Consider the following 23,840-nt stretch of genomic DNA (forward strand, 5'->3'; position numbering starts at 1 on the left):
TTAAAAAGGGCACACGAGAATAAATCCAATAGTTAAAAAAAATGTGCTCTTAATAGATCATGTCATATTGTGATGTGCTACAAATATATGTACATGTCCACAACTTCCCAAATGTAAGAAAAAATTCCTTTTCCCACATAGCAGAAAACCTGGACTGCAAAGCATGAGAATTTAACGGTGCTGTTCCACACAAGTGCGAAGTGTCAACTGTCACAACACAAAAACATGCAAAACATTGAAATAAACCCCATTCTACAAGAGAAACATTGTGATGTGGAAGCAGAATTTATAAACTCAAACAAAAATTCTACTTACCATGGAACCGTTAACACTCAACTCCTGTTAACCAACACCACTCCATTTCTTTACACACTCTTGTTACTTAATTTACATTATAATGTCAAAACATTCCCTGAGACAGAACTTACAAATACTCCTAATAAAGGTATTTTTGTTTTGTTTTAAGAGGATAAAGGAAAAGATAAACCTTTATTTATTTAATTTTATTTCATCCCAGTACAGACGCATGTATTAAAAACAGTTTACACAGAACGGCAAAATAATATTCTGAAATTAAATATTAAATAACCCTTGTCAATCTGCAATTGTGGTAGTCTCCTTACAGTTTTTATGTTTACACATACAAAAAAGTTTTTTTGTGGGACAACAAAACACAAAGTCGCTTTCTGAATCGCATGGTTTTATCGCACAGACAGGACACTACTACATTTAAAATTGCAGTACTCGAAAGGAATATCTATGGTTCCTACACTTAAAGTTTCGCACGTAAAATTCACGAAAACATAAAGATAATCACTACGAATATGACTTTAAAAAAGGTACAGAACGATTCAATCTTCAGACTTTCACAATTTAGTGAAACGAACGTGAAATATTTACATGGTTTCGTGAGAAATAACTCCCTACGTCCTGTTCAGGTTCAAACTGACGATAACTGTAAGCTACCCGTTTACCCCTGAAGTACACACCTACGATGTATCAGATTTTGAACGCCACAGCTACAGCTTGCATCCGAAGACTTAAATTAATTGCACTCATTGCTTGGTTTAGTCATTTTCTATTAAGCATAAGTCCTACGCTAAATTATACGAATGAAAGCGAAGTTGCAAAAAGGGGTGTCGCCTCCGTACGCCTGTCGTGAATTGTATCGCTGCCACCATCCGAGCGCCGTCCGCACTTCTCGCTGTTTTATCGCAACAGCAACACGACGTACACATTCGCCTGATATTCGGGAGCATCTAGTATCGGCGTGGCGGCGGCAAGTCACGATCGAGAGGTGACGGTGCAGGGTAGCTACGACACAACAAGAAGACGCAAACCTGTTACTGCAATTACATATCTCGCTTGTAACCTTTTTTCACAGGCTACGGTACACACGTTCATGTACCATGACAGCATGTGAAGGGGCAAGTGTGTCACTCATATGTTTACATATATATATAATTCAGAGCATTTTATACATACACAATTTCTCAAAAATAAATTTACATTAACAATAAGGCCCACCTGGAATGTTCTGTCTAACAATCCAGGCACTGCCCAGCACTTAAGTATCACAGTAATTTTGACGATCTTTGCTTCAAACCATTCTTAAGTTCTGCACTAGACTGAAAGAGGAATGGAAGCAGTAATTTACTTCTGTATCACAAACCCAACTCGCTGAAATAGTTTACCCCATTACATTAGTTTTAGAAAAAATGTAATGCTAGTTATTGTGTGCAAATTGGTAACTACTTCATGTTACGGACTGTTTTAATGTAGCTAACACTTAAATGAATCAAGTCTGTTTTGCCCTTTGTCACAGAAAAATCGTTTCCCCATTTAGCTACTTCTCTACCTTATTTCGTCAGGGCAAATGAACTATTACTGTTTTTGTTATTTCTTCACTTTTATTCCATTAGCTTCAAAAATGTATTTTAGGGAAGTGTTTTCACACTTAATGTAATAATACGCACACCTTGAAAGCTACATTCACGTCAAATGCATATCTTATTATTAACCTTATGTCAACATACTTTTTTTTATGGGTTATATCGTTAGCTGTTATTCTGCCATTGCCAGGGGAGTTGTCTGAGAAAATTCTCTCCTAATAATAATAATAATAATAATAATAATAATAATAATAATAATAAATGAATCTTTTCCAGAATGAATAGCCAAATACTAAACAAATAATATATTAATTGGTTATAGTTCAAAGCCCAAAGCTTAACACCAAGTATCAACTCACCTGAAAAATTCTTGGAAAGGGAGAAATCTTTCTCTCAAATATAATGCAATATTTGCAACAATTTGTTACAAAATAACTTTACTCCGTCTCAAATAATTGGCATTTCTAGTATCATGAAGACAGTGTACCCTTTTTTGTTTACTTAATCAAATGTACTGAAGTGAAATGAAGGGATCAATGGAGAAAATCAATGATGATGCAAGAAATGGAATGATACCAGAGCAAACTATTCAGATGTAATGTACCTGAATCTTAATATGTAGTGGCAAGAGAAAACTTGCGCACACCAAGACACTGTGACTATAATTCAACAAACATATTCCTTGTGGCAGTGTAATCCATGGTGCCCAATAGACTTGGTTCCCAACCGCTTTCTTCCTACATATACTATAAGAACCTCTGGTAGAAGTGTTCAGAAAACACAGGTGGAAAAATTAAGTGGCACTGAAAGTGAGTTAATCCTGGAGCCTTGTTCAGATACCTAATGCACACTATTAAAACACTATCCCATAAGTTGAAGGTACCTCCTGGCAAGCCTTAACCCCCAGGCAGGTGTACCTAGTATGGAGTACAGTCACATAGGCCACAGCTCAGCAACCCAATTGCCCATTCCTGCCCACCTATGCCTGCCACTAGGCAGTCAAGCTCGAATAACTTGGCCTAATAGTTACAGCTACAGCTTGTGAAAAGCAGGAAATCTGGATTTGGGTTCCAGTCTAGCACAAATTCTGAATAATCATATTAATGAATTTCTTTTCATAAGAGGAACATAGCAAGCAACTTTATCTTTTTATAGAGTAGTTTTACACGAAATGCCTACAACTATCCCACACATTATTCAGAAGAAAAGGAACACCTGCAATTATAAAATTCACTAACTAAAGCTCCCAAAATTTAAAATTGAATTACTAATGTTTTGAATAATCCAGTCACAAGCAATGCAACTAGGAAAGTCTAAGAAAATACTTTAACATGAAACCAAAAATAAAGACCATCTGAACAACTTAATCTGAAGATATTACCACAATAGTAAAGAAACTAAGATGAAGCATTAATTCAAAACAGAAGAGAGTGGCTTGCTTGGAAAGTCTGGGTATTAACTGATCAGGTGAGATGGCAGTGCAACTGAACTTTACCTGAAGTGGCCACATTCTATTCAGAACTTCATTTCACTTCAGTAGTGTAAGAGAATTACAATTAACTAAACTGATTTCTCTCCCATTACAAGAACTTATCCAGATTTTCTGTGAAATCTTTAAATTGGTTACAATCAGTTCAAAGTTTCAACAGGAAACACTGCACTACTCCCGAAAATTTCTGATGATTTTGCTAATGGCTGTTTCATTTACTCACAAATAATTCACACTACTGTAAGGAATTTGATTTGCGAGTTTCAAAACAAAATCTCCCCCTCCAACTCTCAATAAGTGAAAACAACAACACTGAATATCAAACAGCTGCTACCATTCCCCTTTCAACACAACACCAATAAAAGCACAAAAATAACTTACATGGCTTTCTATGATGAAACACATACCACAAGAGCCTAACACAAAAATGTAAACAAACAGATAGTGAACACAGAACAAAGTGCAGCCAAAACATGCCCCCAAAAAACTGTCTTCCGCCTGAGCAAATGCCTCAGTTAATATTGCATGTTAGTAACAGACCGCCCAAAATAAAATTTCAAAAGAAATTATTTTACAATTTGTTATTGATAAAAAAATTGCTCTGGCATCTGACATTCTGAGACGACAATGACACCAGCAAAAACAAGTGAACACTTTGCAGTGATGTGTCAAGCTCTGCAATCTAATTTTTCTTTGATGCATCAACTTACCGTCTGCTTGGGGCTCCATAAGGATCCATTTCGTCACGATCGTACCTATGGAGACAGATTAAATAATATATTTTAACAACAGTCATTGCAGTTCAAATCACATGAATGACTCAAACACTATGAAAACATTTGAAGGTATCCAGCATAAAATTAAAGATCCTCAAGCAATGGAAAAAATAAAATTTACTGCTTTGTTGCACATACTACTGTAAAGCAATAATGGAACTTTGCTAGAAATAATGTGGTTCATACACGTACACGACGCCCCCCCCCCCCCACACACACACAAATTTTTATATGACAGAAATGGTGCAATACAGGTGGCAGTGTCAAAGAGAAATTAACAAACTGAGAGTTCAAAATGTATCATTAACTCCACTTTCATATACATATCCTTTCAACGAACAGTGACAGTTTACACAAAAATGACCAATTTTAAGTGAAATCCGATGCGCTCTATTTCAGAACTCATTTCACAAACAGCATGAGCTGAAAGAAAAGTTATCTTACCCTGAACTTCCATATCCTGATGACGGAGGAGGGGTACGCCTGCGATACATGTCTGAGCCCAATCTTGCGCCACCATATTCACTGCGACGCTCAAATGATGCAACCGGTGGAAGACTAGTTCGTTCATATGGACTACCCATTTCAGAGAAAGAACGTCGTTCATATGGTGCACGCATCATGTCTGGGTATGACCTCCTCTCTGCTTCTCTGAAATTAGCATGTGACCAGGTTACTTATTTATCATCAATGATATATTTAAAAAAACACACTAAGTATATTACAGAGCAACTAACACTATACTATAAGCACACGTACCTTTCCCTCGGACTTATCATGGGTGGAGGACCATGTGAAGGATAGTAATTATCATAACCACGTTCATAGCCCTCGTAAAAGCCATTCCTCATGCTAGGTGGTGGTGCCATACCGGGTCGTCTTTCAAACTCTCTTGAATCCCTCATGTAAGGAGTTGCTCGTCCCATTCCTCTGAAACTACCTCGACCACGCATTGGTCCAAAACCCCCTCTGTAGCCTCCCCCTCTGCCACTTTTTTTCCCTGTAGATTGCTGAAAGCGCAGTAGTGAAATTAGTGTCTACAAACATAAATATATTTATCATGTAAGAAGAAAATGAATTACCTCCACACTAATCTGAACACCCATGAATTCAGCATTGTTTAGAGCTTCAATAGCAGCTGCAGCCATTTCCTCTGTTTTCATGTGCACAAACCCATACCTGTTCAGGATGTCACATTCAGTAACTACACCATACTGTTCAAAGAGAGCTCTTAACTCTTGAACCTGAGCATGTTCAGGCAAACGGCCCACAAATATTTTTGTTTTCTGAAACAAAAGTAGAAATGACAATAGCAAATAACATTTGTAAATGTAAGACACTTTACCTTCTAAGAAGACTGACAAATCAGCCAACAGTTAAAAAATGACTTAAGACAAAAGACCTGAAAAACTGTTTTTCAAAAGCGCACTAAGAAATTTTCATTTTAAAGATATTCAGGCTATGTATCAAAGTTACCTTTGCAGTTACAATCATCAACCATATTAGCATCAGAACAGGACAGAAGAAAGATCAAAATATTTAATTCTGTTTCCTGTACATGACTGCAAAACATGGTACTATGATTGTCAGCTGAGTGCTTAAATGGTATTAATAGAGACAGGGATGGAAAACAAACTTAAGACTAAAATTACTGAACAATCTCATTACAAAAGCCAACTTTCCTGATTTGGACATAAACTAACAATACGGACTAGTTCCTCACTATAGTCCGTGAGACGAGTGATTGGTACTGACAGTTCCGGCGGGCAGACGGCGCTGTTGCCGAACGTGGCTCACAGTACGCGGCGCCCTGTGTGCTACACGCATTCTCTAGCAGCAGAAATAAAAGCGAGACAAAATACAAGTCGTAATGGTACGCGTGAATTTATTTAAAGTTGATGCTTGAAATATATTAACTTGAAAACTGATAAGAGCTATTTAGTACAAGTATCTAAGATGCTGAAACATAATAAAGTTATTTGTTTAACTTCACAACTGAAATGAAAACTATTTTCACAAGTTGTTGAACATTAGCAGTTTTGGTTTCCATTGTTAAGTATTAGCATTATTAATTTGTTCTACTACAAGTTATAGAAGAATTGGTCAGTGTATTAAGAGTTATAATCTGAAGAAAGTACTCACAATATGATGATCTGGTTGTAGATCGATAGCAAACTCCCTCCTTACATTCCTGAATACGTTGTAGTTACTGTAATGGAAAAACACCACTCACATCCCTGTCAGAATCTGATTTGACGTTGTCTTCCTCAGCACTACTCGAACTATCACTGCTCTCTCCCAGATTTATAATTAAATTTTCGATGCATTCTTCCACAATCCCTTTGGTTTTGGCCGCGTCTCTGATGGCACTTGCAGTGCTGTTTACAATTTTAGCCCACGTCTCGCTTGTCACTTTATTAATAGCTGCTGGAAGGAGAGTTTCCACTTCAGAGATCGTGAATTTTTTATTGTTTGCAGCAATGTAATTTTTTATCTGCGCCCACACTCCTTCAATTGTATTGAAGTGACAGTGGTATGGAGGAAGCCGAACGATTTCATGCCCGTGCCTTTTAGCAATCTCGTCAATTACATGTGTTGGAAATTGGGGTTTCTTTTGTGCCACAATTTCGAGCAGTTCCGCCTTCCTTAAATCTTCTCGGTAATCTACTTTTCGCCGTTTCAACCACTGAATGATATCATCTTTTTTGTTGCCGAGGTTGGTGCCTTATCATGAACAAGGGAATGATAAGGCGCATTGTCCATAACAATCACCGATGGACTTATGAGATTCGTCATAAGCGATGTCTCGAACCATTCTTGAAATACTACACTGTTCATTTCGTCATGGTAACCTCCCGTCTTTTTTGACCGAAACATTTTCAAGCAGTTTGGCACAAAACCTTTCGATGTTCCTGCATGTAAGACAATAATACACCCTCCTTTGCCAACAGGCACTGCCATTGTCTCCTCGAGCATTCCATCATTCCAGCCTCTACGTAAAGAATGGCTGGCACTGACCCAAAATTCATCTAACCACACTATACTTTCGAATTCCACACCCATGATCCTGCGCAGAAATCTGCACCACCATGCAACTACATCTGTCCTTTCCATTAATATTTTGCGTCCGTTAAACAGTGTATAGCTGAAGCCTATGTCTTTCAACACTGTACACAATTAAAATTTGCTCCCTTTAAAAAGATCGTCTTTCTGAAGCGACACTAGTAATTTAGATAGTGGGATGTTCCCTTCTCTTATAATAGCTGTTTATATGACGACGAATAGCGTTTTTCTGAAAATCATCCAAAGCTGTCACCTGCTTATTTCTCGGTCGCTTCTTTCCTGGTGTGTGCAGCTTTGTTGTGCCACTCTCATCACAATCTACACTATACTGTTCTTTCCCTATCTTTACAACAGTGTTCTTACTTATTTTCAATGCTGCTGCAGTTCTCTTCACAACCTGAACAACAGGAATTAAGGGCCCACCTTTGTCCTTTTCTTTCTCAAAGTAATCCCTCACAGAGCACACGAACTCACGGGCCTGGGTGTGTAGCACACTTTTCTTCCTCCGTTTCACTTCTTGTGTTGGGCTGGTACTACCCGCCGCACTAGACATTGTTTACAACAAAACATAAACAAAGAAACACTAAAAACAACAAAAACGAAATAAACTGTGAATTCAACTTCAGACAAACAACGAACGACCGCACCGCATGCACGCAAGACACTGGTAAGTTTCATAAGCGCGCGCGACCAGGTTTCAGAGCGGCAACGTGGCCCTTGCTACCCGCTCAAAGTCAGGCCGTCAGTGGCTGCCTGCCTGCGGTCGCTAGGCAACAGAAAGACGCTACCGAGCTGTCAATACCAAAGACTCGTCTCCCAGACGGTAGGAAAGAAGGATCAAAAGCTTTATTATTATTTTCTAATCTGGCCTCCACCATCCCCACAGCCACCCATCTCTTAACACACAAAACTACAACAACATTACATACAATAATAAAAAAATAATCAGGGAATTTATTATAATACTAAAATGCTCCTATTTGGTACAAATATATCAAACTAGAAAAAGCTTTAAAGTGCAGCTGTACAATGCCATTTTCAGAATAAAACAAAATTTCTTGATAAAGCATTTTGTTTTTGTTTCTTTGAAAAAACATTTTAACATAGCTTTCTGTATCTTTTCTATGTTTTTAATTTTGTTTTATGTTCCCTACCTTTCTTAGCACCCCCAGTACTGTTTGGGCCTCACTAATTCCCATCAAATCCTTTCTTAAATGCCTGTTCATTGTGCTCAATTTTTACTTTTTGTTTCTCAAACTTACTCTAGACGATTTGCAAGTGGCAATCGCAAAGTGAGCCTTTTCCTCTAACACATGCACCATAGCATCCCCTCTTGCAGTCAAATGAGAATACAATGTTTTTTTCTACACATCTGCAGCATATGCATTCAAGATGGTCCCTGATAATGTGAGTCCCCTTCCTATGTCCACAGTGCCATGTGAAAGTGCAAGTCCAGCCTTCACTCTCATAACAATAGCATATTTCTTTTTTCCAGAAGCATACCATGGTCAATAATATACAAATTATGGAGAACAACTTACTCCCTTTCTAGAAACAATTTATTGAGTGTCACTGGGGGGCAAGGAAGTATATATAGTAATTGGGAACAGATACAGGCTACTCTACTTTCAAAAAAGGCCAATGGATAGTGCACATAACTACAGGCCTAAGTTGCTGACATGCATCTGTTGATCAAGAACTGAAAACAAATTATAAAAAGCTTTGGTGGATACTGAAGCAGCAAGATAAAGCTGTTAACAGTAAGTTCATCTCAACTGAACTGTATAAATACCAAGAATTGGAAATGGTTATAAGAAAAGCATAGCAACACCATATCTCACCATGGAGTTTTGAAGTATGGCTAACATACCTTTCATAGACAATGGTACAAGTTACGTAGAGGGGGCCCCCCTTATATTTTTCATAGTTTATGTGTAGTTTACATACGACACAAATACATACATAATGTGCATCAAAATTCTCAGACTCTTCCGTTGTTCTGTGTAACTTCTGAATTTACCTCGTAATTTCAGTTTTTAATATGAAAAGTGCATCAAATATGACAGATTCTGATAAATATGACAAAATGAAGACATCAGGATTTGCATCACATCAATCTGTTACCATTTCCTATCTAACACATTCTTTAGCTTCAACTCTAAACCAAATTATTACCTTCCAACCGAACCTAGACTTCAAGCTACACTACTTACAAACACTGGTGTTCAGCCAAAATTTATAATTTTATAAAGTTTTCAAAGCCCTAAATTTAACTACGACAATCTGATTTTTGAATATATATAAAATGAACCCTGAAAATTGTATGCTGTAATTGTAAAAAATTAAAGATTGAGCTTATCCAGTATGGATGTTTTAGAACCTGTGACTGTCAAATACATAAAACTGCCACCAGTCACTTTTTTGATGTAGTTATTTACTCATTCCACAAACCTTTTCAGGCTCACCTGACATGATTTTCCAAAAGTTACATAGCTATTTCAAGCATAAATTGTCAGAAAGCTAAAAAAAGGGGGGCTCAGTAACAAAAGAATAAATGAGATTGAAGTCAGGAAGATTGGGAGACACCAGATCATCACAGTGAAACATCTGTACCATCATTATGAGGTGTACATGCCCAGTTCTAACTTTAGACTTTAAAAACAAAGATTCCAAGACTTGCCAAGCGGGAAAGCGCCGGCAGACAGGCACAATGAACAAAACACACAAACACACACACAGAATTACTAGCTTTCACAACCGGTGGTTGCTTCTTCAGGAAGGAAAGGGAAAGACGAAAGGATGTGGGTTTTAAGGGAGAGGGTAAGGAATCATTCCAATCCCGGGAGCGGAAAGACTTCCCTTAGGGGGAAAAAAAAGGACAGGTGTACACACACACACACACACACACACACACACACACACACACACACACACACAGGTCATATGAACTGAGAAGAAAGAGAAACCTTATAGGATTATGTCCTACAAATATCCTCTGTTTAAAAATACCGGCACATCGAGGATCTGTTACAAGTTGTGTGTGTTCACAGCAGCGCACTGAGCAGATGTGTATCTGATGTAAACAAAGACAAACCCCATGATTGGTCAGAAGCCGTAGCATGCCTACACTGTTGGTGTTACGCTCTTGGAAAAAAGTCTTACATAGTCGATATATCATTACTAAGTTATGTTAAATGAAACTAAGATATTCAAACGTATTAACAGTCATCAACGATTTCCTTAATCATCCTTTAGCTGCTTAGTTTTTATTCCAAAATTGTAACCAGTCAGAGCCTCTGCACTGTTGTGCTCAGATTGTCACGCTGTTAATACAGCAGTATGAAAATGTCTGAGGCTGCTTCCTGTTCCTTAGTGAAACAAGTGTGTGGAGCACAGTTACAAAGTACCGAGAAATAGGTAGTTCTTGATGTTTGTCATAAATTTAGAGATTTTTAAGTTTTCTGAGGGACTGTATTAGATACTGAACAGCTGAACATTTGATTTATAGCGAAATGGCCCAAATGGCTCTGAGCACTATAGGACTTAATGCCTGAGGTCATCAGTCCCCTAGACTTAGAACCACTTAAATCTAACTAACCTAAGGACATCACACACGTCCATGCCCGAGGCAGGATTGAAACCTGCGACCGTAGCGGACGCGTGGTTCCACAATGAAGCGCCTAGAGCCATTCGGCCACTCTAGCCGGCAATTTATGGTGAAATCGGTAGCGTAGTAGTTTGGCAATTTGACAACTCATTACATTTCATGGTACACTGGTTCAAGCCTCAACAGTGTCAAATTTTTTTCTCGTTCCATTTTAAACACCTACATCTCATAATTGTAAATTCATCATCATTTTTTTATGAATAATGCACGTCATCTTGATTTTAATTAAATATTGCATGCAAAATTCCTCTTTCCATTTCAAATATAAATTCTCAGTTATTAATATTCTATGAAAGGCTGTTAATAAAGGTTGCTTGAATTAAGAAAACATAAAAATTTAATTTTAAAGGCAAAAATGAAAAACCAAATACTCCCTATTTGGATTACATCCATTGTTTTATACCGCAGTTGTAGAGCTGTACCGTAGACAAATGAAAAACAATTATTTTCACAGCATCGAGCGCACTATATAAAAGCTGCATTTTTACACTTGCCACTGTACCATTACAATACAAATGTAACAGAACTGATTTGGCCTGAGAAAATTACAAGACTGTTGAGCTGCAAGACACACTGAGACTAACATACACAGCTTTCTCACTTGTCACTGCTGAAAACTGGCAGGGTATAGAATGACATGTCATAAAAGAGGAGGAGAAAATGGGGTGCTTGATGGCTTCGTGGATACTGCTGTTGATTGACTGGTTACCAACATAGCAGATGGCATTTCCGAACTGAAATGTGTTTCTTGGATTCAGAAAAGAAGAGCTAAGAGATTACCAAACGACTTACCTTCATAGTCTCGGATGTTACTGAATTTAGGATATATTAAAATGAAAGACTAAGTAAGGAACACACGTTTTTTTGTTTTCTCCAAAAAAAAAAAATCTGCTCCAAGATACAGCACTCCAAAGATGATGCTGGGTGTACTATTTTGAACATGCTAATTTTGGAAAAAATTTAAAATGCTATATCTCCGGAACAGTTCTACATATTTCTTTTTTTTTTTCATTTCAAAGATAATTGCTTTATGATTACAAAAAAATTCTCCACTGGACTTATCTGTCAAAGTTCTTTTACGGATTTTTACATGCTGAACTTTTTTTATAATTTATGGATTTTTTTCCAGAAATGCCAATCCATATAATACTGATTTTTTTCTTGTTGATTAGTACCATATAGTTCTACATTCCCTGAAAAGGAGAGCTTCCACTTTTAGGTTGAACAGGTTTCATGAACAATTGAAATTTTTGCCATACACGAAACCTCTTTTGCTACCACGGTATCACATAACAGACTCAAAAATCAAAACCTAGTCTTATTTATATTTTAAATAATTTTAGTTTTGAAAGATGAGAGACTTATTTTTCAAGCATTTTAAATGGTTCCAAAATGTATGTGAAAGGTCCAAAGACTCAGTAGTTAAAACTTCCGGGCTGAGAGGCCGTGGTCGAACAGTAGAACTTCTTCTCCCTGATGTTTCGTTGCCAGCTGCGGACAACATCTTCCGAGGCGAGTCTACGACTGGCTACCAAGCCGCGGAGGTCCTGTATATATAGAGCGGGTAGAGGGCACCACCACTCGTCACTCGTGGTGGTGCCCTCTACCCGCTCTATATATACAGGACCTCCGCGGCTTGGTAGCCAGTCGTAGACTCGCCTCGGAAGATGTTGTCCGCAGCTGGCAACGAAACGTCAGGGAGAAGAAGTTCTACTGTTCGACCACGGCCTCTCAGCCCGGAAGTTTTAACTACTGACGATGCCAGCCGTGAAATCCTACACGCTATGGTCCAAAGACTATTTATGCAACTTATGTGCGCTGTGCTTTGTACTGAAATTAGTCAGTCAATGAACTAAAAATGTTCCCACTGCTTCCGTATCTTCCTTTGATGTAGAGTGATGCCTTCCTGTTGAACCACTAAAAACTGGAGCGCTTACAATCTTCAAAACATTGTGAACAGGAATTGAGCACTGATGCCGTTGTTGCTGTCCTTCTGCTGGAAACCTATATGCAGCAATTGGTCCATGTGGTAGCATAAAGTTCACTACAATTTCGTTTAACTCATAACTGGTGTCTATAAACTTTGCAATCCACCAGTCACAGTCAAAGACACACGCCACAAACATCCCCATTCTCAGGTTGTGAACCTGAATATTATCCTGCTGTTTCTGAGGTGTTGGATAAAAGAATGAAATTTCTTCTTTCTTGCTCTTTCCAGTGCATTCAATATGACTTCGGCCATAACTTTGAGTCCAAAAATATGTTTTCTGGATCCCTTTCACAGGAGTAGTTTGGACCATTCTCCTTTTTTCTGCTCACAGAATTATTAGATCTCATCTTTGGGCAAAAGAATGAGGGCTGTGGATTTCACAACTATTTTTTGTAGCATGGTGCTTCAGCAGGCCTCCTACACCAATGCAAGACCCCTTTCTGCAACCAGTAGCACTGTATATCCAGTCAGTTGACACAAGCAACTTACTCAATTCAAACAGCTGGTAACGATTTTTGAAACGACTAAAGAGCACCATCAGCTATAATAATGATCTTCTCTGCCCGTCTGCAGTTGAAGAATTTTTCACATTTCCAGCAAAGCATGTGCTGAGTCATGTCCTGTGTCATCACTTAACAACTGCAACACTTGTGATGTTGTTTTGAAATTATGTCACTCCCATAAAAACTGAAATCTGTGCATTACCTTAATGATACCCTTTTACTTCTTGTGGGAGAATTACAGACCAGTTCTCAGCAAAATGACAGTGAAGCACTGAACATAGTTCTTCAAGCCTGTACACAGCATTTCACTTCCGCAATATGTTGGCGTTGCAATTTCTTCAGATGCTGGCGTGTTACTACTTTCACTGACCATTTACCAAGTTCATCAATGAAACTGTCGAAAGCAGCAGTTTCCTTGATTAGTTTAGTTTCCTCCCATGCCGCAAATGTAATTTCTGCAGAGTTATCTGCTATGTCTACCAGGCAAAGTGTCTGTAAAAACAGTCCTCCCTTTCCAGGGCAGTCACTACATTCTTGAAACAAACTAGTCTCTCGCTTTACGTCACAGACAACTAAGAGCTTCACACGCCCAACCAAGGTGTCATGTCAAGTGCTCCAGTAAGTTCTTCAAAGTTACCACACAAAGTTCAAAATTTGCACAGTACACACAGACAGACATCTCTAGGAGGGTGTGGAACAACCCACTTAGGCCATAGTGCACAAATTTTGATCTTCCGATATGTGAAGTTGTACGGTTGCTCTTATAAATTGCAAAAGTTTCTTTAATACTGCAGGTCATGTACCTCATCACTTTCGCAACTTTTTGACCTTCGACTGCTGCAGTTATGGTGTTTTTTTGTTGGCACTCTGGCGAGAACAGTCCCATTTATTGTCCAGATAAAATGACTGCACTATTTTAACTTGAGCTGCTCCTACAGGATGACCATAATAAGGATCTGGTCTTCCAAAGACTCCTTTTATTTACAGACCTCTCATTTCTTGATTTGTGTACCATGTACTTTGACATTAATGGAACATGGTACAAAATTGTTTTCTTTGGAAATGTCTCTGGAATATTAGTTATTACTTAATCGTTTCACTGTAGGAGGCACAATATTCACCAGCTGAACTAATATTTGTGAAAAATTCCTGGAAATGGGTGCAAGAGTGATTTGGTTAATTTCTTTTGAAGATGAATTTCTACTTTGAAGAGTGCTTAGTTTTGCTGTAATGTATTCATCCATAGCTTTAATAATTTCTTCATGTATAGAGTTTATGACTCAACTTCACTGACCACGGTTTCTTAACAAGACTCACACCTACCTACAGCTGTAGTTGACTGATTCAGGGTACATAATTCTACGTCTGTTTATGCAAAATCTTCACCATGGGAAGATTCATCTTGTTCAGATACTATCAATATTGTTATTCTGTCAAAACATTTACAACACAAAAAGTCGTGACAGGACGACATTGGTAACTTCACTTTGAATCAAAGTCTTCAAATCAGAACAGTTATTCCCAACCTGAACAAGGTCTTTTTTTTTTATCGCTATTTTATGGACATGCAAATAGCCAGCACACTTCACTCTCCAGTGGCCACAGTCAGAAGACATTTCAAAAAATCCTTTTCACAAAACACACTGCAGTGTCAACTGGCAAATTACTCACAAAAACACAAAACTCATTGGATAGTCTCAGATTTCTTAGAAGCCTCTTGAGTAAACACATTAGCACTGAATAACTACAATAAAGACACCTGCAATGAATAACTGTGACAAAGAAACTGACAAGTAACTACAAAAAAGTTTAAAATATATCTGCAACAAAGAAAGTGTTAAGAAATATCTGCAACAAAGACAACAGAAATAAAAATTGTAACAAACTAGTAAGAAACAACTTCAGTGAATACATACATTTCCCTTGAAAGTTTGAAAATAATATTTTTAAAAAATAAAACTTGTTTAACTTGAAAGCAGAAGCTCTCCTTTACACAGAATATAGTACAAGGTATTAATCAACAGGAAAAAATTTAACTATTCTGGATTGCAGTAAAAGGACTTACAGGTATGTCCAAGTGGAGGATACCACTGTAATCATAAAGCAATCATCTTGCAAATAAAAAAATCCTAACAAAATATCTTGACCTGTTACAGAGATACAGCAGTTAAATTTTTTTCCAAAATTAGCATCTTCAAAAACGGTGTTCACAGAGTCACCTTTGGAGACCTGTATCTCAGGGCAGGTCCCCCCCCCACCCCCCCTTCCAGTAACATCCAAGACTATAAAGGCAACACCCCCGAGTGAAGTGATACGGCTTATACCTTACAGTATTACGGCAATACTACATTTATTATTCTGTTGCACAAAATAGTTATAATTATGTATGCTTAACTAGACAGCATTATGTTATGCATGCAGTCCTGAAATGAATAACTAGATCAACTAAAATGAATTCAATAAACTGATCAAATCAAATACGATGAGTGAAGATACAACTTACCCACTGGTGCACAGGCTATAAATAAGTTTTTATTAATACTAATCAGGCACACAAAATTATTCTGTACTTGCAGTCAGCATTTCTGAAATGAACTAAGTGCTTAGCCATGTATTACCTTAATGGCTGGAAAAACTAGTTACTGAAAACAGCAACCTGTCACATTATTTGCAAGAATCATTCAGTCACAACAGGAAATATATCAGATGTGACTTCCATACTACATTTGGTACAAATCAGAAAACTACTGTTATAAAAAAGTTCCATAGATGGTACAGCAGATGATTATTATTTGAGGTTAGGGGCACTCAACATCATGGTCATCAGCACCCTGGTATGACTGATGTTCACCTGGTCCTCCTTTATCAAAACTTGACATGGCCACGAAAGCTGACAGACATTCCCAATGCTAGGAACTGGGCATGTACACATCACAGCGATGTCATGGATGTCATGGAAAAATATCATTGCAGTGAGCCCTACATCTAGTCGAAAAGATCATGCACACAAGTTTGGTGCTTCCATGCACAGGGATATGAGAAATTTAGACCCTTATTGCACAAGACTTCTATTTGTTGAACAATTTTATAAAAATGATGAAATGCAATACAATTACATTAGATAGAGAATGTAAACAGACAGTATGATTTTCAAAAAACACTGGTTGTACATTATGGATACCATCACTCTTCAAGTGGAAGTACTGGATGGAATAGCTAGTCTCGCAGGAATGAGAAACCTGCCACATTTAATTCATCAAATAGCATGGTAGACTTGGAAGCAAAATATTTTTCATAAGCAGAGAAGTACCTGGCACATGCTACATATCCGTTTCGTTCTTATCTACTTTTCTTTGGTGCTTGAATTTGCACACATTCATCATGTAGTTCATTGCAGCAGATGTACTGGACTTTCTGTTCTCACACATTTAAACACAAAAGTATACTTTTTGCTAATCTGCATTGGACTGACTACTGATGCACCTGACATCATTCCTTGAAGCAACCAGTGCGCCACTCAGAAGACTTTTGGACACTTCGTTACAAAAATTCATCACTGTATCAAGCTTCAGTTTCTTGTGAAGTACAAAAGCATTCACAATTTTCACATGAATCAAGTATGAGAAGATACAACCATCAACTCTTCTTGAAAATTTCCTATGTTAATCTCCTTTGATAACTACATAAAGGTATTTCAGCTTTGAGTATATCTTTTATTTTTCCCTACACTGATTCATTATAAAGTGAAATGTATGGCAATATCTCAAAGCACATATATGAAGTTCATTAATTTTTCCTGCAATTTTACTGCAAAAACTGCTAACAATATTTGACTTTCCACATAGCAACTAACAGTGACAGTGATGCATGTGGTACATGTTTTAAACTCAGAGTTAGTCATTAAATAATTGTCTTCTGTAGGATATATCTAAAAACCATTAATGCTACATTGACTATGGATGTATAGAAGCCATTGTCTCACCTGTAATCACCAATATACCACATAAAACAGAAGCAATTACGCACTGGACAGATCAAGAATACAGTGCTCACTGTGGGATATATCGCCATAGACTGTCTACTTGGAGCAATGCTACTTCTAACCACTTTCATCATAGTGGGAATTACCAACATTACAGACAACAGGTGGTTATCACACACATCTTTATGCTGGATGTGTCAGAACTTCACAATTAAGTTGTGTGTTTTCTGTACCACCATGCATTTAAGTGAGGAGGGTGGTGGTACACAAGTGGTTCCACCTGCCTCAAAAGAGTTGTGGATTGTCTAAGAGCTCCAACTGGATACGGCCCTAGTGACCGTAACAGCTATGATTGCGACCTCTAAGCAAGCACAATCATCTCAACTCTTTGCAATTGGAACTTTGAGACTTGTGACAATAGAAATTTTAAAGGTGTGGTTCAATGAGATGAGATTTCTAGGAGAATTTCGGTGTGATGAGATACTGAAAGCATTAAATATATACAACAATTAGACACAAAGTATAGAAAGAATTAACGCCATAATCTAACCCACATGTCACAAACCCTGCCAACTCGGAAAGTTTTAAGATATCAACCTACTGGATGGAAGACCTACAAAAGGTAAGCAATTAGAATAAGCTATATAGCCAAATTCTTCACTGAAGTAGAAAAGCAAGAAGGTGTAAAAGACAAGCATTACAGTTTTGGAGAGCAAAAATGACCTCCAGGAAATCAACATGGGTGTTCAATGCCACTAGATTCATCCAACAGAATAATGAGATAGTGGCACCTAGATTTATGGTATGTAGCATGACTTCCAGGATGGATGGAAGTATTATCAGGAGGGACTGCAGGACCAGGGCTAAGACTACTCAGAGGAAGTGATATATAGGCTGAATTTTGTGAAGACAACAGGACAGGCAGCATAACCCATGCATGCAAGCTGACATAAGATACATAACTTTACACTGTATTGCGATACTACACTATCTGTCGAAAAGATACTATGTTGTAAAAATATTTGGGCAAGGCACCAAAAGAAAGCAACAAAGAGCACTACAAATCTATTGCAATAAATTGACAGGTGCAAAGTGTGTGATGAATAAGTGAAAATGAGAATCAAGTCACTTTAAAACTGCATGAAGACTAACAGGAAAAGAGGAGCTATTAGTATGGGTCTGGAGATCTCAAGTACAGTACAGAAACTGAGTCATAAAAAGGTAACAGATCCACATATTTACAAATTATACAAAAATGTAAGTGTTCTCTAGTACCTAGACAGCTACATGAAAAGATAACCAATGAAGTCCAACAGCAAACTCTGTGAAACACACCTAAGATGGCAGGTCACTAGCCCAATCCATGAACGATGGTGGTTCGTGCAGGTTGAGACAAGGGTGGGGAAGGGGGATTGCACTGTTGCCCGCTTCAAGCGACAGTCGTGGAATGCACAAACAAGTGCTCTGTGCTCGATGAATGTGTGTGTCCTGCAAATCACCTCTCTTGATTGCTGGTGTAGAATTTGTTACCTACCACCATCACCAGCCATGACAAATCACAACAAGCAGAATAAAATTCACTAAATAACTTCCTGCAATCATATACAATGGTAGTATTACTTAGAGCATTTAGAGAAAAGCACAACACTACTGAACAGTCACTGGCTGTCTGAGAATGTGTGAATTAGGTGTTTAGAATTAGCCTAAACTCTACCACCATTGCTCATGCCTACGACTATTCTTATGTTTGGAACTGACAACCAATGTCACATAAAAAGAAGTGTTCATATAGGCTAGTAAGTTGTCATTTATTATTAATTGCAAGTCATGACTGGATCATCATATGAGGATTACATTAAACCACAACAACAATGGAACTACAGAACAGATGTCCAATTCTTAGAAGTACAGTGTGTTCATTATCTTTATATCAGAACTTACCGGAGGTGTGCTGGAAGTCCTGATATCTGTAACAAAAAATTTATTTTGTAAGTAGTATGCAAATCAAACCATGGCATTCTCACACACAAAACAGTTCTTATTACAACTATAGCTACAGCTATTGTTCAAACATAAATGGTACGTGTAGTTTAACGTGACGCTGCAAAAATAGGGTGCTGGGGCCAGCAGAATCCCTTACAGTCAGTCTTATTCCCACACAGTGTGAGGTTAGACTGTGTTTATAGTACTTTTACACATACGGGCATCCACCACAAACTCAAGTTAAAAAGAATAAGACGTGCTGGTTTGTTAAGCTGGCATCAAGTTAAAAGTAGCCAATGAGAGAATGGTGAGGAAGCCAATGATTAGATCTACAACACGAGACTTTTATGCAATGAAAATTTCCCACATATCTGTAAAAGTGGCATGAATTCTCCCCGACTGTGATCATAATATTGCAGGGTAACCTAATTACATCTTAACTGAATTCTATCAAACTTCCAAGAGACCTTGCAGAAGGCACTGCCAATGTAATTGCCAAGTGACAAATGTACACTACTGCTAGGTGTTACAACTACGATAATTCATACTTTTTGCCACAACTCAAGATTCAGAAGGCTTCATAAAGTATTCTTTGCATCAGAACTTTGAATGTTCAACGATTCCAATTTCCATAGTATTTGCTGTAGGCCAATGAAAATGTCAGATTCCAATTTTCAGTTTTTGCTGTAGGTTTTGGCATCGTCACCTGTGATTGACCTATATACGCCAAGGGAAGTTTTTCAGTTCATCATTTTATGTCTTTTGGGATCTTGATGTGTGTTTTTACTGTTATATTTAACTTATCCCCACCCTAAAACCTCCAATTTCCCCACAGTCATCCTGTTAGTTTGATTGTATTTTTGAAGGGAGATGTTATTGTCCAATTTATACATGTTATCGTGTTTGTTGCCTCTTGTATGTACGGACATCATAGGCGCCACATTGGAGACGCTTAGAATAGCCATTATTGCCATATTGATGTCATGCATCAAAGCAACGGGTGGAATTTGACACTTCTGTAATCCCCAACAGATTTATATTAAAATTTACTTTATTTCTATGATTAAACATATTTTATGTTAGCTTTACATCCCATCCTAATTAAAATCAATGGCTGCTCCAGCACAATGTAGCATCTTTGTTATTGGTGGATGCTTTGAGGTATGTAATTTGGCCAGCTTCACTATAGGTTTAACACTGCAACTACTCTTTCTTTTTTTAATATATATATATATATATATATATATATATATATATATATATATATATCTCCTACAATGGACGAGTGCGGACACCAAAGAGAAACACATGCAAATAACCTAAAAACAAACTAATAGTTTTTACTATCAGTTTCAAACACACAGATCAGATCATGAGCTATAGAATGCAAGGCCAGCATATTTAACACGAATAATGGCAGAACAGAGTTAATACATGTTTCAAATCAATAACTGCATACATTCTATATGAGAAAAATCAGATACATCTACGAGGTAGTGAGGAAAGCAGAGCATTAGAAAATATGAAACAATCATGAACAGGAACTTTCACAAGGGAAAGGTGTCACGAAATATATCAGACTACACAATAAGTCAGCATAACATTTGAAGAAGATGGCAGGAGACAAAATATTTGAGAGATTAAAGGCAGGGAAACTGTTCTGATAAAAATAGAAGAAAAATTATATAAAAAGAACATGGAGGTAGTTAAAAAGGAAAAACTAAAATCAAGTCACTACTGTAACAGCACTAACGATATCTGACTTAGGTCTTCATATAAAATCCAGTTTAATTAATAGTGTCTTTGTTGGTAGCTCCTTTGTAATCCTGTACTACAACAGTATTACCTGTGGCCATTAAACTGGCTACTGTGCAGCAGCAAAACCGGAAAAGCTACATTCAATTTTACATTTCAGTTGCGCTTCGTCTCAATCGTATTAAAACAGACTACTACTCTTCCTCCCGCCATCCCCAACCCCTTTTTTCACGAGGATTCGAACTAGAGTACGCCACACTAAAAGAATGCAAACATCTGATGCAACGGAAATTCATTCTTTGTCATACTACAATAGTGAACATTCACGAATACACGTAACCAAATTTTCTCCTGTATTTAGTTTCAAACATGGCTTCCTAGTTTAGGTCGCCTAGCAATTACCAAATTCCCTGTTCAAACCTACAGAGCAGTAACACTGAGGAAGTAGAAAGCTGCCTCAACTCCGGTCTATAATGAAAACGTCCATACGGCTCTGGAAAGAGGTATGTATTACACGTCGGCAAACGGAGCTTCGTAAGTAATGATCTTTTATCGAGGAAGAAGAACGCCTTGACGCCGCATCAACTTTCCTGTCTTCTCAAAAACTATTCCGTACATAGACGTGTGTAAAGAAAAAAAAATCATACACTGTGTTATTACCTGTCATACTTGCAATATAACTCGGAACCCCTTTCCAAATTCACACAAAAACCCACTTGCCAAAGCAACACAAATGGCGTCAGCGTCTCACGTCGTAACAGTAGAGAGGAAAACCAATCACAAGGATGCGCAACGTAGATCAGTGATTATCTTTGGTCCGTTTGCACAGTTGCCAGAATACGCCAGGAGTAGTTGCCATAGGGCTCGTGCGCATGCGCAGCGCCGAATCAGCATCTGAGCAGTGCCGTCTCCCTCTTCTGGCTGCTTAAAAGTGTGGCTGTTCGCCACACGAGCTGTAACAGCAAGTAGTCAAGTGACATCCGGAAATTTTTTCTGGCGCGCCCAAGCTGCAAGATTCGCGCATGCGCAGAGCAATCTGAGTTGTTTTGGGGGAGGGGTCATCCTCCACGTGCACTCTTCGTTTTTAGAGCTCCCAAATGAAAACAATAGACTTCTGTGACCGCGAGTCATCAAGTGAACTTATATACATTCTCATTGTCATGTAAGACTAAAATAAGTTGTGGTATCAGTTTTCTGATTTTGTGTTATTTCCCCGTTACTAGCAAGCAACCACTAATCGTCTTGATAAAGTTATTTATGTCCGTTGCCTGGAGAAATTTGGTTCTATTAATCTTTTCTGCAGAGGCAGTCAATTCATTTGAAACGAAGTGCTTCATTCCGTACTATTGGCATATTTTCTTTTTCTGGCACGAATGGCATTAAACCATAAGAAAGAATCAAACATGTGGTAATAAAATATTGGTGCCCCAAGAAAATTGGTATCTAGAAAACCACATAGAAAAGCTGAATATCAGCGCATTCGCAACTATGATGACGTAGTATCCGTGTTCTTTGCTTGTCTGCTATACTTTCGTTGCATTTGTGATTTTGTTTGGAATTTCAAGCGAACTGGGGCATCACATGACAGAGTGCAGCACTGCAGCGTGTTGTTCAGAGGGGGGGACAGAGTTATTGTACCTACGGCAATTGTTTTATCGTATGCTATTCAGATAATGAATGTAAAATAAGGAATAGTATCCTGCGACTATATTATCAATGAATCACTGTTGGAATCGGCCAACTCATACACATACATGGGTGCAACACTGGTAGGGATATGAAATGGTATAATCACATACGTTGTCGGAGGTATAGCCGGTGGTAGACTTCCGTTTATTGATAGAACACTGGGGAAGTGCAGTCTACCTACAAAGGAGATTGCTTACAAGTCACTTATGCGACCACTTCTAGAACATTAGTAAAGTGTGTGGGACCCGTACCAGATCGAACTAACGGGGGATATTCAACGTTTACAAACAAGAGCAGCGCCAATGATCACATGTTTTTTTTAATGGTTGGTTGTGGGATTAAAGGGACCAGACTGCTACGGTCACCGGTCCCGTTTTTTTTTTAGAAAAATCCACGGGAGGGTGTCACAGAGGTAATGAAGGAACTGAATTGGAAAACTCTTGAAGATAGGTGTAAACTATCCAGAGAAAGTCTGTTAACAATGTTTCAAGAACCAGCTTTAAATGATTAATCTAAAAATATTCTACAGGCCCCGACGTGTTGCTCACACAGGGGTCGTGAGAAAAAGATGAGAATAATTACTGCATGCACAGAGGCATTCAAACAATCATTCTCCCGCGCTCTGCATGTAAATGGAACAGGAAGAAACACTAATAACTGCTACAGTGGGATGTGCCCTGTGCCTTGCACCTCAAAGCGGTTTGCAGAGTACAGATGTTGATGCCGAAGCAGTTCTTAGCATCATATTCATTTCAAAGTACCCTACAGCTCAAAGTACCCTAATATTTTTCTAAATGGCGACTTTAATGTAGATTTTTTTTTAATTTGTACTCTGAAATACTGCTATGTAGCATATCCAATCAGTTTTACATCTATACAGCACTGTAAAAAACTAAAGTAGTACAAAGGAACACAAATTTCTTGCAAAAATAAAGAAAGAACAGTTGCTTATAATCACCAGAATTAAGAACAGTAAGTTATTACATGACTTTTTCGAAGTGTATAAAAAATTAACAAGATTATTTGTGAAGCCAAGAAATTGTACAACTGG

At 37.9% G+C, this 23,840-nt stretch overlaps 1 protein-coding gene across 6 annotated transcripts in view; it reads right to left on the bottom strand.

The window, feature by feature from the left end:
* The window catches only part of LOC126348204 (RNA-binding protein 4.1-like), a 114,360-nt gene extending 92,194 nt beyond the window's left edge, over positions 1-22,166 (bottom strand). For 5 of the 6 annotated variants that reach the window (XM_050002336.1, XM_050002338.1, XM_050002337.1 and 2 more), the window contains exons 1-6: positions 21,761-21,920; positions 19,304-19,329; positions 5,240-5,443; positions 4,917-5,167; positions 4,602-4,808; positions 4,092-4,136 (exon numbers count right to left, since the gene is read on the bottom strand). In XM_050002336.1, the coding sequence (XP_049858293.1) occupies positions 4,092-4,136; positions 4,602-4,808; positions 4,917-5,167; positions 5,240-5,443; positions 19,304-19,329; positions 21,761-21,767 (740 nt within the window). In that variant the 5' untranslated portion in view covers positions 21,768-21,920. Of the gene's footprint in view, positions 1-488; positions 1,315-4,091; positions 4,137-4,601; positions 4,809-4,916; positions 5,168-5,239; positions 5,444-19,303; positions 19,330-21,760 lie in introns of those variants that run through there. The other variant, XM_050002339.1, reaches the window with a different exon arrangement.
* Positions 22,167-23,840: the final 1,674 nt, after the last annotated feature.

This window comes from Schistocerca gregaria, chromosome 1 (genome assembly GCF_023897955.1).
Source record: "Schistocerca gregaria isolate iqSchGreg1 chromosome 1, iqSchGreg1.2, whole genome shotgun sequence".
NCBI classification, from domain to species: domain Eukaryota; kingdom Metazoa; phylum Arthropoda; class Insecta; order Orthoptera; family Acrididae; genus Schistocerca; species Schistocerca gregaria.